This window comes from Paracoccidioides brasiliensis (genome assembly GCF_000150735.1).
Source record: "Paracoccidioides brasiliensis Pb18 unplaced genomic scaffold supercont2.6, whole genome shotgun sequence".
NCBI lineage: Eukaryota > Fungi > Ascomycota > Eurotiomycetes > Onygenales > Ajellomycetaceae > Paracoccidioides > Paracoccidioides brasiliensis.
In genome coordinates this window covers 1,341,021-1,353,823 of record NW_011371363.1, presented here as the reverse complement: position 1 = coordinate 1,353,823, position 12,803 = coordinate 1,341,021, and the positions used below count along the sequence as shown (strand labels likewise).

General features: G+C 47.1%; 4 protein-coding genes across 4 annotated transcripts; 3 read left to right on the top strand and 1 right to left on the bottom strand.

Moving 5' to 3' along the window:
* Positions 1 to 1,461: 1,461 nt before the first annotated feature.
* Positions 1,462 to 3,371, top strand: PADG_05497 (uncharacterized protein; the record flags this gene model as incomplete). The annotated part of the gene is made up of 3 exons (XM_010762726.1): positions 1,462 to 1,841; positions 1,931 to 2,493; positions 2,563 to 3,371. 3 exons carry the CDS (start codon positions 1,462 to 1,464, stop codon positions 3,369 to 3,371), a joined length of 1,752 nt encoding a protein of 583 aa, XP_010761028.1.
* A 1,986-nt stretch (positions 3,372 to 5,357) lies between these two features.
* PADG_05496 (uncharacterized protein) lies at positions 5,358 to 7,874 on the top strand (the record flags this gene model as incomplete). Its single annotated transcript, XM_010762464.1, has 4 exons — positions 5,358 to 6,917; positions 7,019 to 7,483; positions 7,576 to 7,701; positions 7,803 to 7,874. 4 exons carry the CDS (start codon positions 5,358 to 5,360, stop codon positions 7,872 to 7,874), a joined length of 2,223 nt encoding a protein of 740 aa, XP_010760766.1.
* An 847-nt stretch (positions 7,875 to 8,721) lies between these two features.
* Positions 8,722 to 9,988, top strand: PADG_05495 (uncharacterized protein; the record flags this gene model as incomplete). Its single annotated transcript, XM_010762725.1, has 3 exons — positions 8,722 to 9,296; positions 9,428 to 9,703; positions 9,871 to 9,988. The coding sequence occupies 3 exons, from the start codon at positions 8,722 to 8,724 to the stop codon at positions 9,986 to 9,988; spliced, it is 969 nt and encodes a 322-aa protein (XP_010761027.1).
* Positions 9,989 to 10,823: 835 nt separating this feature from the next.
* Positions 10,824 to 11,834, bottom strand: PADG_05494 (uncharacterized protein; the record flags this gene model as incomplete). Its single annotated transcript, XM_010762724.1, has 1 exon — positions 10,824 to 11,834. One exon carries the CDS (start codon positions 11,832 to 11,834, stop codon positions 10,824 to 10,826), a length of 1,011 nt encoding a protein of 336 aa, XP_010761026.1.
* Positions 11,835 to 12,803: the final 969 nt, after the last annotated feature.

Sequence of the window (12,803 nt, the reverse complement as noted above, 5' to 3'; positions counted from 1 at the left end):
TCTGCCAATCCTAGGGTTCGGTACGCGGATCGGTAATCGGGAAGAGCAAAGAGCAGGATAAGAATATGACAGCTTTAACAATAAAGAGAAGCAAAAAGGGGAAAGGAAAAAAAAAAGAAAAGAAAAGTAAAAAGGGTTGGGCCTTTCAACAATGGCTTGAGAGAAAATATGCACAACTTCTCCCACGAAGAGAGTTCCCTGAAGGGTCCAATGGGAAAGGCACAAAATATAAGCAGCATCGGCAACTGGTTGCCGGGACCTAACTGTTTGATGGTTAAGAGTTTAAGTTAGCTACTCAGTGAAAAGGTTCACTATCAAACCTTGGTGTTCCATGATGTGGTACCTCTATCGGGGCCCATGTTAATTAAGGCTTGGTTGGATATGGGGGGAAAGCTATACGGAAGGGCTGTCTGAATTGATTGCTCCGTACCCTATCTATCTCACCGAGAAAGAGAGGGTCCTCCAAAAGGAAAATCCCCGTGAGGTATAGCAATGTGAACTTTAAACCCTGAGGTATGAATTCCCAAGGTTTCGAAATTACATGATATATTGTAGCTGCGCAATCAGAATTGAGCGTAAGTCGTGTAGTCCTTAAAATATCGCGAGTAACTAAAAATACCTAAAATATCCAAGATGTTTGACAATGACTGTTAAAGTAACAAACACTTTTTGTTGATCATAGCCCACTTGACTGACTTGACTGTTTGCGACGCCTCTTCTCTTCTCTCCTCTCTGCACGCCCACAGCCGTCTTCCATTCCTTCGACTCCTCACTCTCCGTATCCTTCTCACCTCCCTCCATCCTCACCCAACTAATATCATCTGTACGATCAAATTATTTTGTGTCAGCGTCTCTCTTCCCCTCTGACACCCCCCCCCCCCCCCCCGCGCCCCCCGCGCCTGGCACTTGGTTATTTATCGCTTTCAAAGGTGGTCACCCGCCTCCGGGCTTCTTTCTGGTTGAGGCTTGCACCACCCTCTCAGCTCAAGAGCTTCTCCCCCAGCATCTCGTTGACAGGGTTGGCGACTTTTGTAAAACCAGGGGTATAGGGACCCACTACACGCCTGCTCGACTGCGTCCCGAGTCTGTCTTGTGATCCACAAGCTTCCATTTAGGAGAGGCACCCGTTTATCTAATCAGATCGTGATCAAACTGAAACTGGGAACTTGGGCTCGGTCTGGTTGGCTGCCTGGAGTTACAGCAAACAGTGCTTGGTGTGCTGGTCGAGTCAAAAGCTATTTTTGTCAAATACTCACAGATATAAACCTTGTTCACGTCAATATCTGCATTCCCTTCGAACAAAGCAGCCCCATACACAGATTTCAAAACAAGTCTAATCTACCAACCTGTGTCGCTTTCCTCTGCCCTCTTAGCCACTCTGTTCTTGGCCCGTTTCTCGACCCTCGTTATTCTACCCGGAAATCCGCACCGTTGGTTACGAAATCGTGTCTGGAAACTAGAATGACGGGGCTGTTGGTCACTAGGCCACTTATGGAGGATACAAGATCACATTCAGAGAGCTCAGATACTCTCATGCGACATCCATCCGCAGAAGATTTGGATGCAGCGCACCAGCTGGTGTCCTCTGCGCGAGGTGGACGAGATAGCGGGGTGAACATCATGCCAGATAGGCAAGATATGGCCAAACCCTTGGAGAGCGTCCAGGAGGATACTACAACGAACACAATGGACTCGTCGCAAAAGGGTTATCAGGGCGCTACTGAGCAGCCCCAGGACCAACCGTCGCCCGTATCTTCCAGTACAACAAATGGACCATTATTGCTGAAGTTATCTCCTAAAGCGCCGATCAAGGAGTCTGTTTTCACGGGACATTCATGCAGGTGCGTCGGCCATTTTTGCGCCTCGAGAGCCCTTTCGTTTATTATGTGTCTTCATCGAATATACTAATAATTTTTTGATTGGTAAATAGCAATTGCGGTACGAAACAAACACCGCTATGGCGGAGATCTCCCACTGGAGCTACAATTTGTAACGCTTGCGGCTTGTATCTCAAAGCAAGGAATGCTGATCGCCCGACCAACCGTTCCCGTACTCTGGCGCCTCCCTACGGCCCCAATCCCGCCCAAGACCCTGACAAGTCACGGGGCAGCACACCACCAATTCCCAGCGATGGAGGTGATCCACAACGGCCGGACACGTGGTCAAACTATGCCGTCAAGGAGTGTATACCTTCGGGATCGTGCCCAGGCGGAGGGAGTTGCAATGGCACTGGTGGTGCAGAAGGCTGCGATGGATGTCCTGCCTATAACAATCGTGTCTACAAGTCTGCTGCTCGAAATGCCCTGGCGCTTCATACTCGAAGAACTTCCCCGCAGGCGTTAAGCCAAGCGGGCACCGGTGGTGCTGATGGTGAGGCTGGCGCGTCGAATGTGGACGGGATGACTCTACACATTGCTTGTCAGAACTGCCAGACGACAGTAACCCCTCTCTGGAGACGTGATGAGCATGGCCATCCTATTTGCAACGCTTGTGGTGAGTATATATTTCTATTCAATAACGTCTATTTGTTGTGGATGGGTGGTTAACGATGCGTGAATATAGGACTCTACCATAAACTCCACGGCTCCTATCGTCCGCCCACGATGAAGAAGTCGATTATCAAGAGAAGGAAACGTGTAGTGCCTGCAATGCGAGAGCAATCTCCCGCTGGCGCCACTCAATCTTCAAACGGCTCCGCTTCCCCCGAAACATCTCCCGCCAACCTAGCACATAACTACGACAACCAGCGCAAATTCCACAACGTCGAACAACCCAACGGCCACCAATCCCGGTATGGCCCACCCTTGTATCCTCAAGCATACCGCGCCCCGCCCCCGGCCGATTTCACAGGCTACACCTCAAACCCCATTTCCCTCCCTCACCACCACCGTCCCCCACAAAGACCATATGATACCGAAACCACCACCACCACCAACGCAAAGAAACGCCCCATCTCCGAATCGTCCGTCGAAGATTCGCAACCCACCGACCACTCCACCCACCTAGCTCCCATAAACCCCCAAATTGCCTCGTCAGCCGCTCATCGGTCGCGCCTAAGTTCCATCTCCTCCCTCCTCAACCACCCAGGCGATGCCCGTCGTGAAGCCCGCGTTGACCCTTCGCTGTCGCTAACTCCACCGCTCCCACAGCAACCGCAGCAAGCTCACACTTCTCCGCGCTCACCCACCCGTCTCAGTCCCCCTGCATCCCCGGTCCTGCCGCCCGTGGTGACCACGCCAGGTGGTAGCGGCTCTGGCGCGATGGAACATGCGGACTCGCGGGCGGAGAGGCGGGCACAACTACAACGTGAAGCTGAGGATATGCGGGAGGCGTTGAGGGCTAAGGAGAGGGAATTGGCGTCGTTGGAGTAGAGTGTGGGGGGTTTGGGCGGTTCATGTGGGTGTTATCGCTTGTACGGGATCGATGAAAGGGCCATATTTTTAATTTTAATTCCCCCCCCCCTGGGGTTTTATATTTTATATTTTATATATATATTTTCCCCCCTTCCTGTAGGGTGGGGTTTGTGTTACACTTTTAGGAAGATATTTTATGGATATGGCCTCGGATACGCCCGAAAACTACAATTAGCTATTTACATGGGGATGGGGAGTTTTCTTGATTGTTTTAATCTTTTCATGTTTACCTTCAACCCCCCTATTTTTCTTTTTTCTTTTTTCCCCTTCTTCTTTTTCTTCCTTTCTTCCTTTTTTCTTCCTTTATTTTTATTTTTATCTTTATTTTTTTCCCCTTCTCTCCTCTCCTCTTCTCTTCTTTCTTTCTATCCTTTTCCCTTTCCTTTATTCTTTATTCTTTATTTTTTATTTTTTATTTATTATTTTTTATTTATTATTTTTTACTTCCACCCTATCTCCTCTCAATTTCCTAATCGTCCGACTCTTCTTGTCTGCGCAGATTATGTGGCTTGTATTGACATCCGCTCATGTCCCTGTTTCCCCCCGTCCTGTTTCCTTGTTGAAATGTTCCAGTGAAATTGAGGCGGTAGAGTGTTTCCCTTTCATTGTAAAGAGACCGTAATGAATGCTTTCTTTATATAGTCTTCCTCCCCTGTATAAATATGTAAATATCTTGTAGTGTTAATCTAGGCGGTCTACCCCTTTTTCTCACTGCCCAACGCCAAGATCTTTATATGTCGACTCGGGCGTAGTTAACTAACTAATCATGTGACTCAACTCTTGGGCTCAGAGGGTCGAAATGTAACCAACCAGACGGTCTCTGTCGCATCCAACAACCATCATCACCCCATCTGGGTATCAGGTGTGCTATTTGAACTGGCAAGATTGAACCTTTTATTTAGTTCAATGTACAATTCGCAGATTCTTTCGCCATTGCATCTGGAATGAAGGTCATGTCAACAAACAAATTCAAGCATTCCAACTTCTGTTCATTACCATAAATGCCCATCAATGAGTTAACTAACTATATAGCGCCCTGTTCCAAGGACGCGTTGAGCTCAGGACATCAGGGTTTTATCCCTTTACGTGTTCACCGCCACCTTGTCCTGCATGGATGGCTACTCTGATGTGACTTCCAATGCGCCGTCTCTTCAGGAGAAATGCTAACTCCCCCGCTGCTGGAACCCCGCAATCTTCGAAACTGGACAATCTATTCAATCATATCAATGACGTCGAGTCTCATAAATAAGTCAACGGGGATCCGAAGCCTCTGGCCAGTAAAGGTTTTTTTTTTTTTTTCTTTCTTTCTATTCTTTTCTGCAGGGAGGGGTCTTTTGCATGACTAGCCAGTGAGTATGAGCTAGCTAATGATGTTATTGAATTGCTCTGCAGAGAGTGTTTTTTAGGGTTTAGTTTTATTCATGTTGAATGAAGGGTTATATTCTCCTCTTCTCTCCCTTTCCGGCTTCTCTCTTTGTTTTCTTTGAAATTTTCTTTGCATTTGGCTCTCGGCATGCCGGCCAGATATCATTTAACTCGATGGAGAGAGACGGAGGAGGGGACGGGAGGGAGATGGAGAGTTTTTTTGGAATTTGGGATTTATTAAAATAACTTTCTCCGTCAATAAGGAAAGTTTAGCAAGTGGTTGAAGCTTAAGCTGTTGGAAGAAGCAAGCAACAACCTAAAAAGTCCGGGATACGAAGCGGAGTTGCACGTGATCTTCAGGTCTTAGGGGAAACTGGAGTTGATATTCGCTGTCTGGGTATGAGGACGAGGAGTCTCTGTCGGGGAGTAGGCAGTGCGAAATGGGCTGAGAGCCTGCCTTGGGCATGAGTCGTTCTACCTTCTAGATTTCTTCCCCAAGCCTCAATGACTGACCGCCGTGGCATCCAACGTCAAAGGCACGGGTGATGCTGATTGTCTATATGGAAATCTACATCTATGATGGATGACTCTGGAGAACTGTTCGTGCAAAAGTGTAACATATGTGGTGCAATTATCGGCGGAGAACGCTTCAACTGGCTCAATGAATTCCGCGCTGTCTACACCGTGGGCAAGACATTTAGAGGGCGGGGTCCCAGATGGTCTTCCCTCCGTTTATCTGGCGTCGGTGTCAGATCGAGGGATGACGTGTATAACCATACGGCATCACCGCCGATTGATCCTCAGCGACGATACGACGATGAACAGAATGGTGTAGCCACATTGTCGATCAAGGACATGTGCCCTCCATTACTTCCGCCGCCACATTCGTCCGTATCTCCGCAAAGTAGCGTCGATACTCGAGGTAGCTGCTATGGTTATCTCTTTCATGACGCTTGCTGGACATTGTTGACGAAAGCACTCGCCCCGGCCGAGGTCAATGTGTGGGCTATGTACAATTTCTGCAACTCCTTCCCGTCTAGGTCCGGGTTGGTCAACTGGGGTCATGATTATGGAGGAATTTTTGACATGTATCCCAACACTCTACCTGGGGGTACCCCCCGGCCACAAGTTTATAGAAGGATCCAGAGGACTGTTGCAAACGGCTACTCCGCAGACGAGGTATTTCACGCTGACCCTCTTCGCATTCCCTTCCTCGATTTTCTTCGGAATGGAACAGCAATGGGCAAGCAAGGCGATGGCAGTATTGGATCATCCACAGGCTTCTCTTCGATTTTCGTATCCAGAAGTTCTCGGAGTAGTGACGCAAACGACTGCTTTAGCGTACTCCCTCCTGAACTCCGGCAAATGATACTTAGCCTTCTGGCAACAGCGGATGTGTTAAACCTTTTCCTGGCATCGAGGACCTTCGCGAACTCCCCACTTCTACAGAATTTCTGGGCTTCAAGGTTCTTCGGCACCTTTGAATTCTCCTCAATATTTGAAGCAAGACAAGATTCTGCCGCATCACCACGCTCTCGCGATTGGAGATCCCTTTTCCATTTCCTTCGGAGGCACACTCACATGTTAAATTTCCAGAACCGCAAAAGGATTTGGGAGATCGTTCAGCCTCTGGCGGATAACCTCACTCTCTTTTCCACTGTAACGATTCGTGGAAATCTTCCTTCCGCACTTGATGGTAAGTTGAAATGGAAGAACGCTAGAGCCTCCATGAGAGAACTAGGCGATGACTCCTTTGCCGGCGATCGAGTTCTGTTCAGTCGCACGGCAGATATTTCACCTAGTATTGTTGCAATCCGCGTTTCAACGATTCGTTTTGGTGATTGTGATTTCGTTACTGGGCTCTGTTTCGTCGATGCTAGTGGGACGGGAATTGAAATAGGCTACACTCTTCCTGGGAATGAAACATACATCGACCTCCATGACGACGCAATGTCAGATAGTAAAAGCTGCTCATTTTGTGGGTTCTACTTCTCCATTGGCACCAATGGGGTGCGAGCATTATCCGCAGTAAAGGCATCGGGCAACAGGTCTCCTTGGGTGGGTTCGCCCCATAATATTCCACAAATGCGCCTGCTTTCGATTCCTAGCAACATTAGGAAGATAAAGGGAGAATTTGATGTAAGTTCGTTGCTTCTTGTATTCTTCTTAGTATCGCTAAGATCTCCGACTCTATGGCCTTTGTTGAAACTAAGCCATGAGCTAACATAATGTACAACAAGGGGCTGAAACTGATATCCCTAGGCATTGGGCTGCAAGAAGAATATGATCCTTCACACTTTGAACCCAGATCTCTTCGTGACTCCCTACAGTGGTTCCCAGATATCCCTCACAATGATCTATGTCTGAACGAGGAAAACTCACACACAGCCAGTTTCTTTGCAAGGCCCCTCTACCCGACATTCTGGATACATTATGGCGGTGCTCAGGGAGCTTATCTTTCAAACGTCATCGCGTTCTCCGTCCTGGCGACCCCCGAAAGGTGCATGAGGCTCGAAATCGAGTATGATAGGGAAATCCAGGGAACCAGAATGCACACCCTTGGAGATTGCGATACGTATCTAGATTCTCGGCTGGTGGAGGATGAAAAAGTCACTTTTCGCATTGATGGACCAAATGGGGAATTTATTTCGGACGTTCAGGTTGGGAAATTTTCGGAGAAATCTAATCTTTTGAGTTGCTTGCAGGTAAGGGGTTCCTTGAACTTCTTTTCCATATTTCCTGCGATTATATCCAAGTTTCTAGAAAATTATCTGCTAATAAACCCGCGCTCAAATAGATCAGAACAAATCGTGGCCGGTCGGCCACTTTTCCAGATACCAGGGCCGGCGACGTTAATTTCATTTCCCTCGTGGCAACCACTGAAAAGAAAAAACACAATCGCATCACTGGATTCTATGCAAAGGTCAGTTCGCAAATATATTTATCTTTCTGATATCCCAAATCTCACCCATAGCTACCGCGCACTTCGACAAGACACTCTAAATATGTGTGTTGCTACTTTAGACCGTGCCCAGGTTAAGGACCTTAGGGGTTATTTCGGAGCGCATTATATCCGCCCCTTTACCTCGAAAATGATATATGTATCGATAGGTTTTGATAAAAAAGGCACCGGGGATTCTTCTAAAATGGCAATTCTTCTACAATGGCAATTGGGGTATATGATTTTCGACCAACTCAGGTATCAAAGTTCGATAGCAATCTCATACAAGGCCAGCCTTCTATGCTTGAACGCATCTGCGTCCATCCAAGAAAATCCGACGTGAAGCCCACAATCTGATTTATCCCTAAAGCCGCTCGCTCATCGAGTCCAAGGGAGCTTTATAGGTAGATAAGACGCTGAGGAATTGACGGCAATATTCAAAACCTCTTACATATGACAACTTTCTCTTCTGCTCATCGTGTTGTTTCTGCTTTGGGCTACGATGAATTATGATTTTTACTCCAAGACAACCGGAATGTGGAATGCAGTTAATATCGGTTGTTGGTACTCCGTACATTCCATGTATTTTGGATGAATATTCATATAACCTGCAAATGAAGATGGACACTACACATTAACGTTCATGATGTTCAGAGTTAACTAACTCTGGAGTGAACTGGCTGTGACATTTAGTTTAACCAGCGGAAACGGACAATAACCCGTCTCAGCAACTGATGCTACCTTCTGGCATGTCTGGGGCTATTCCAAGGTTGGGAAAGCCGGAAGTGGATCAGCCCGGTGCCCCATGCTAGTTACGCCCGGGTGTTGGTCCCAGCCGTGCTAACTTTAGCCTTAGTCTAAGCCTCCTTGGGCTTTTATCATTGACGAACTTACTTGAAAGCCGTTCCGTGTCTCTCTGCAATAGTGTTCCCTGTACCGTGTTGAGTTGCATACTCTTTCCATCATTATCGTCAGCCCCACTCCCACTATACCATTCTTGCCATGGAGCTACTCCGACAAGCATTTCCCCCGCCGCCGCTTCCGACGGCTAATTTCACTGGGAAAACAGTCATTGTGACAGGCGCAAACGGTGGTCTTGGAAAGGAGGCCGTGAAGCATTTTGTCCGCTTGGGAGCGAGAGTCATTGGAACCACACGATCAGCGGAAAAGGGAACAGCTGTTCTTGCAGAGATCAATGCCGAGACAAATCGGCCTGGACAGGTTTCAATCTGGGACCTTGACTATGGCAGTTATTTATCCGTTAGAAGATTCTGTGAACGCGTCTCGTCAGAACTTGAGCGTCTGGATGTGCTTATCCTGAATGCAGGAGTTGCGACGCGAGTATTTGAGTTGTTCGAGGGTGACGAGAAATCGGTCACCGTGAACGTTATTAGCACATTGCTGCTAGCATTGTCTATACTTCCAAAACTCCAGCAGACAGCTGAGAAGTACAACACGACCCCGTGTCTTACCGTGACGAGCTCCACGGTTCATAAGTGGGCCAAATTCCCTGAGCGCGACGCTGCAGATATATTTGCTGCTCTCAGTGCGCCAAATACAACCACCATGCACGAGCGGTAAGCTCACGCTTCAAAATCCAATTCCCTGGGTGAAATAATAGTTTAAAGGTGTTCATGTTCCCCACCCTACCAATGAAAACTTGATTAATGATGCTTTTTCTGTAAATATTTCGTATATCCGCCTGTAGCTACTTTACCAGCAAGCTCCTCCAACTTCTCGCTATTCGGGAGCTCACTTCACGTACGGCTCCCAGGTACCCGCTAGTCGTCGTCAGCCTTGTTAGTCCAGGGCTTAGTGACACCACTTTGTTCCGTGAAAAAACGGGTTTCGAAGCCATTGTTCAACGTCCCTTATTTTTCCTGTTTGCCTGGAAGCCAGAGATGGGCTCTCGCACCATAGTGAATGCAGCGGTAGCTGGGCAAAAATCTCACGGTGTATTCATTAATAAATGTGAGATTGAAAAGTATGTTCAGCCAGATGATTGTTATTATTATAAAATTTGCTCCTTAACTACCACTCCCCTCTTTTCTGCTTTCTACGCAGAAGAAAACAAACACGGAAATCTAGCTTTTATACCGGGGTATAAAATGTCCTCCTCCCTGACGACCTTGACTGACCAATTATATATAGTAAGGCCATTGCTCCCTGGATCGAAACGGACGAGGGCAAAAGGATACAGGAAAAGGTTTGGGCTGAACTTCAGAACAAACTGGAGGCGATTCAACTAGGAGCTCTTACTATGATTTAACTAAATATATATATATTTGGCTCTGATGATTATGAGCCTACGTGACATTCTGTATTGGAGAACGAGGTGCCACTGAGCAGCTCCTGATGGTTAGAGGTTTGGGACATATCCCAGGACATACCGCAAATATGCAAGAGATCTGTAATAGTGGTACAATCGGAATCGAGGGATGCGCCATGATCTAATATCATGGCGGATTTTTCAAATCCATGGAGATTTTGGTGTATGAGGTATTATCTATGCAAAAAATTGGACTTAATATAGAGAAAGAAAATAGGTAACTACAAGTGACTACTAGCTATGGGACCAAGAAACAAATATTGTCTACGAATAGACTCGAGTTGTGGGCCTTCTTTTGGCCTAACTCGAAGTCATTGGAATGTATGAAACACGCCGGACGGTAAGCCTCATCGCGAGCCTCCACATAAGATAATATGCATCTCTTCAGTGAAAGCTACCAAAGATGAAAGTGGCATTTCCCAGCTTAACCTAGAGCAAATAAGAAGGATGGTCTGTATCGTTATTATACCCATTCCATCCATAGAGCGGAGAAGCTCACTCGACGGATAAGCACAATTACTTGTTTCACGAGGGCCTAGGTGTAACCGTCAAGGGAAAAGCGGCTTTGGCGATAACTTGACAAGGAAGCATTCGATGCCTCCTTTGCATGCCGTACCAGATTCATGATTTTATTCCAATCCGCGGTCATTCCCTTGGCTTGCTTTCGTTCTGCTCGGAGTTGCGACGACGACAACAGCAATGCTGCTCCCTTGGCCCTTTTAATCCCCGATTGCCGCAATGGCCCTATGGTCTTGGAAAGACTTTCTAGGGCCTTTTAGTCATCCTCAGCATCCCGTAGTCGCTTCCGAATCTTTCTTGCGATGGCGTCGGCAAGTTGGCTTTTCTGGGCGAAAGCATCTTCCTCATGGAGTTGTTTGTAAAGGCTCCTGAGGGCCTTGGTATAGGTCCACATTTGGTGCTTGTCCAGGTCGATCTTGTCACGGACGAACCAGAGATCGGTCAGAAATTCTATGACCCGTTTGAGAAGCTTGATAAGTTTCCAATCATCGCCGTAGACGAGGAGTGGGGTGATGCGGGAATCGCTGTGAAGGTGTTTTTTCAAGTCATCGAATTTACCGGTTTTTATTAGGGAGAAGATGTCCATATCGATGGGGTCGTTGAGTTTTGCGTGCTGATATATGGTTTGGATCATAGAACTGTGGCTAAATCCGATTTGGTCACAGGCATGGGAGATTGCCAGGTACGTCGGACAGTCGTAGTGAGCCCTCCCGCCACTAAGCAAGCGTCTGTAGGAGTCTTTTTCAGACTGAAGTTTACTGTAAATCTCAGTCCAGTACGGCTTGTGCATTGGACCAGTGACTGTCTTCAGTTGTATACAAAGTTCGGCAAAAATGTTTGCATATCTGGTATAAAATGTGGTTTTCTGGAGGTCGATCAACCGATCTTGGAGAACTTGCGCATCAGAGGACGGGACAATTCGCAGACAGGGGGTAAAATTGAACGTTTGGTCATATGTACGTAACGTTGCACGCCATACGTCTCTGGCCATTTCTAGATCTCCGTTCTCCTGTTCAAGGTTGAGTAATCTTGCACAAGCGTCTTTGTAAATTTGCAACGCACGGGTTCCGATAGGAGATAATCTCCTTTGCGAGTTTCGCAGAACACGATTAGCATATATAAGCCTGTCTTTGAGATCTTCCGTCGTGTAATTTTCGACTGGTAGTGGAGGAGATGGGACATCTGTCACGGTAGATTGATAAGCATAGCATAACGCATTCGAAGTCCTGCCTTGGGGCGGTACGGTCAACGTTTGGGAAAAAGACATCTTGTCGTTAATGGGAGATCGATATATGTTTGGATATAACAAAATTGCTGGACTGTAACACAGATGGTCCGTTTGGAGTGGTATATCGTTTTAACTGATCGTTGAAAATCGGAAATATAGCAGTAATCTTTAATGTGTAGCATTAGTGAAACGGAATGTTTTGTTCGGCCTTATATACTTGAGCAATAGGCAACTGGCCAAAATTAGCAGATGGCTTGAATCAACAAACACGGGATAAATTGCAACACGTAATTTAATGGAAATGTTTGAAGCGGTGAGAGTATCCTCTCCTTCACCGAAACGACATCCAAGCATGCACAGGGCATGGAAAAGAACGAAATAGTTGACGAGAAAAATGCGCAAATGGATTTAGCTGAACAAAGGCCGAGCGAGATCTGATTCCCGTTAAGACAGCGGCATTCTTGCCAAGTTCTTCGGTCATTGCGAACCCAAATAGTTCAAGAGACAAGTGAGCTCTCTGCGGCGCAGCCTGGCGTTATTCTTTCCACTCCCTTGGTACCTTCTATGAATGAATTCCAACCCCGACGTTGAGAGTTCGTGGCAGATAGCGAGGGATGCAGCCATGCAGATCGTGGCGATGCCCTCATTGGTGCAGATGCATCCGGCTATAGTGAATCGAATCCATTCTGTGGAACTGCAGCATTATCCCCACTCAAGCCAAATATTGAAAAATGAGGGGCATTTTTCAATTGGATGGAAGCCCATGCATGGATTGAATTTTGGGAATGCAGGCTCTTGCTGGATCAGATCCCCATCTCCATCGGAACCGACATAACATGGCCGAACTTGACGAAGTGATATCATGTAGATCACTAGGGCCATAGAGAATATGCGCGTCTATCATGCTTGTGTCATCTGCAGGCTTCTGGACGTGGAGGGGTTGACGGCTTGTCCAGGGCGTCGACTTGAGAAAGCATAGTTATGGCTAGTGCAACATGCCGGCTTTCG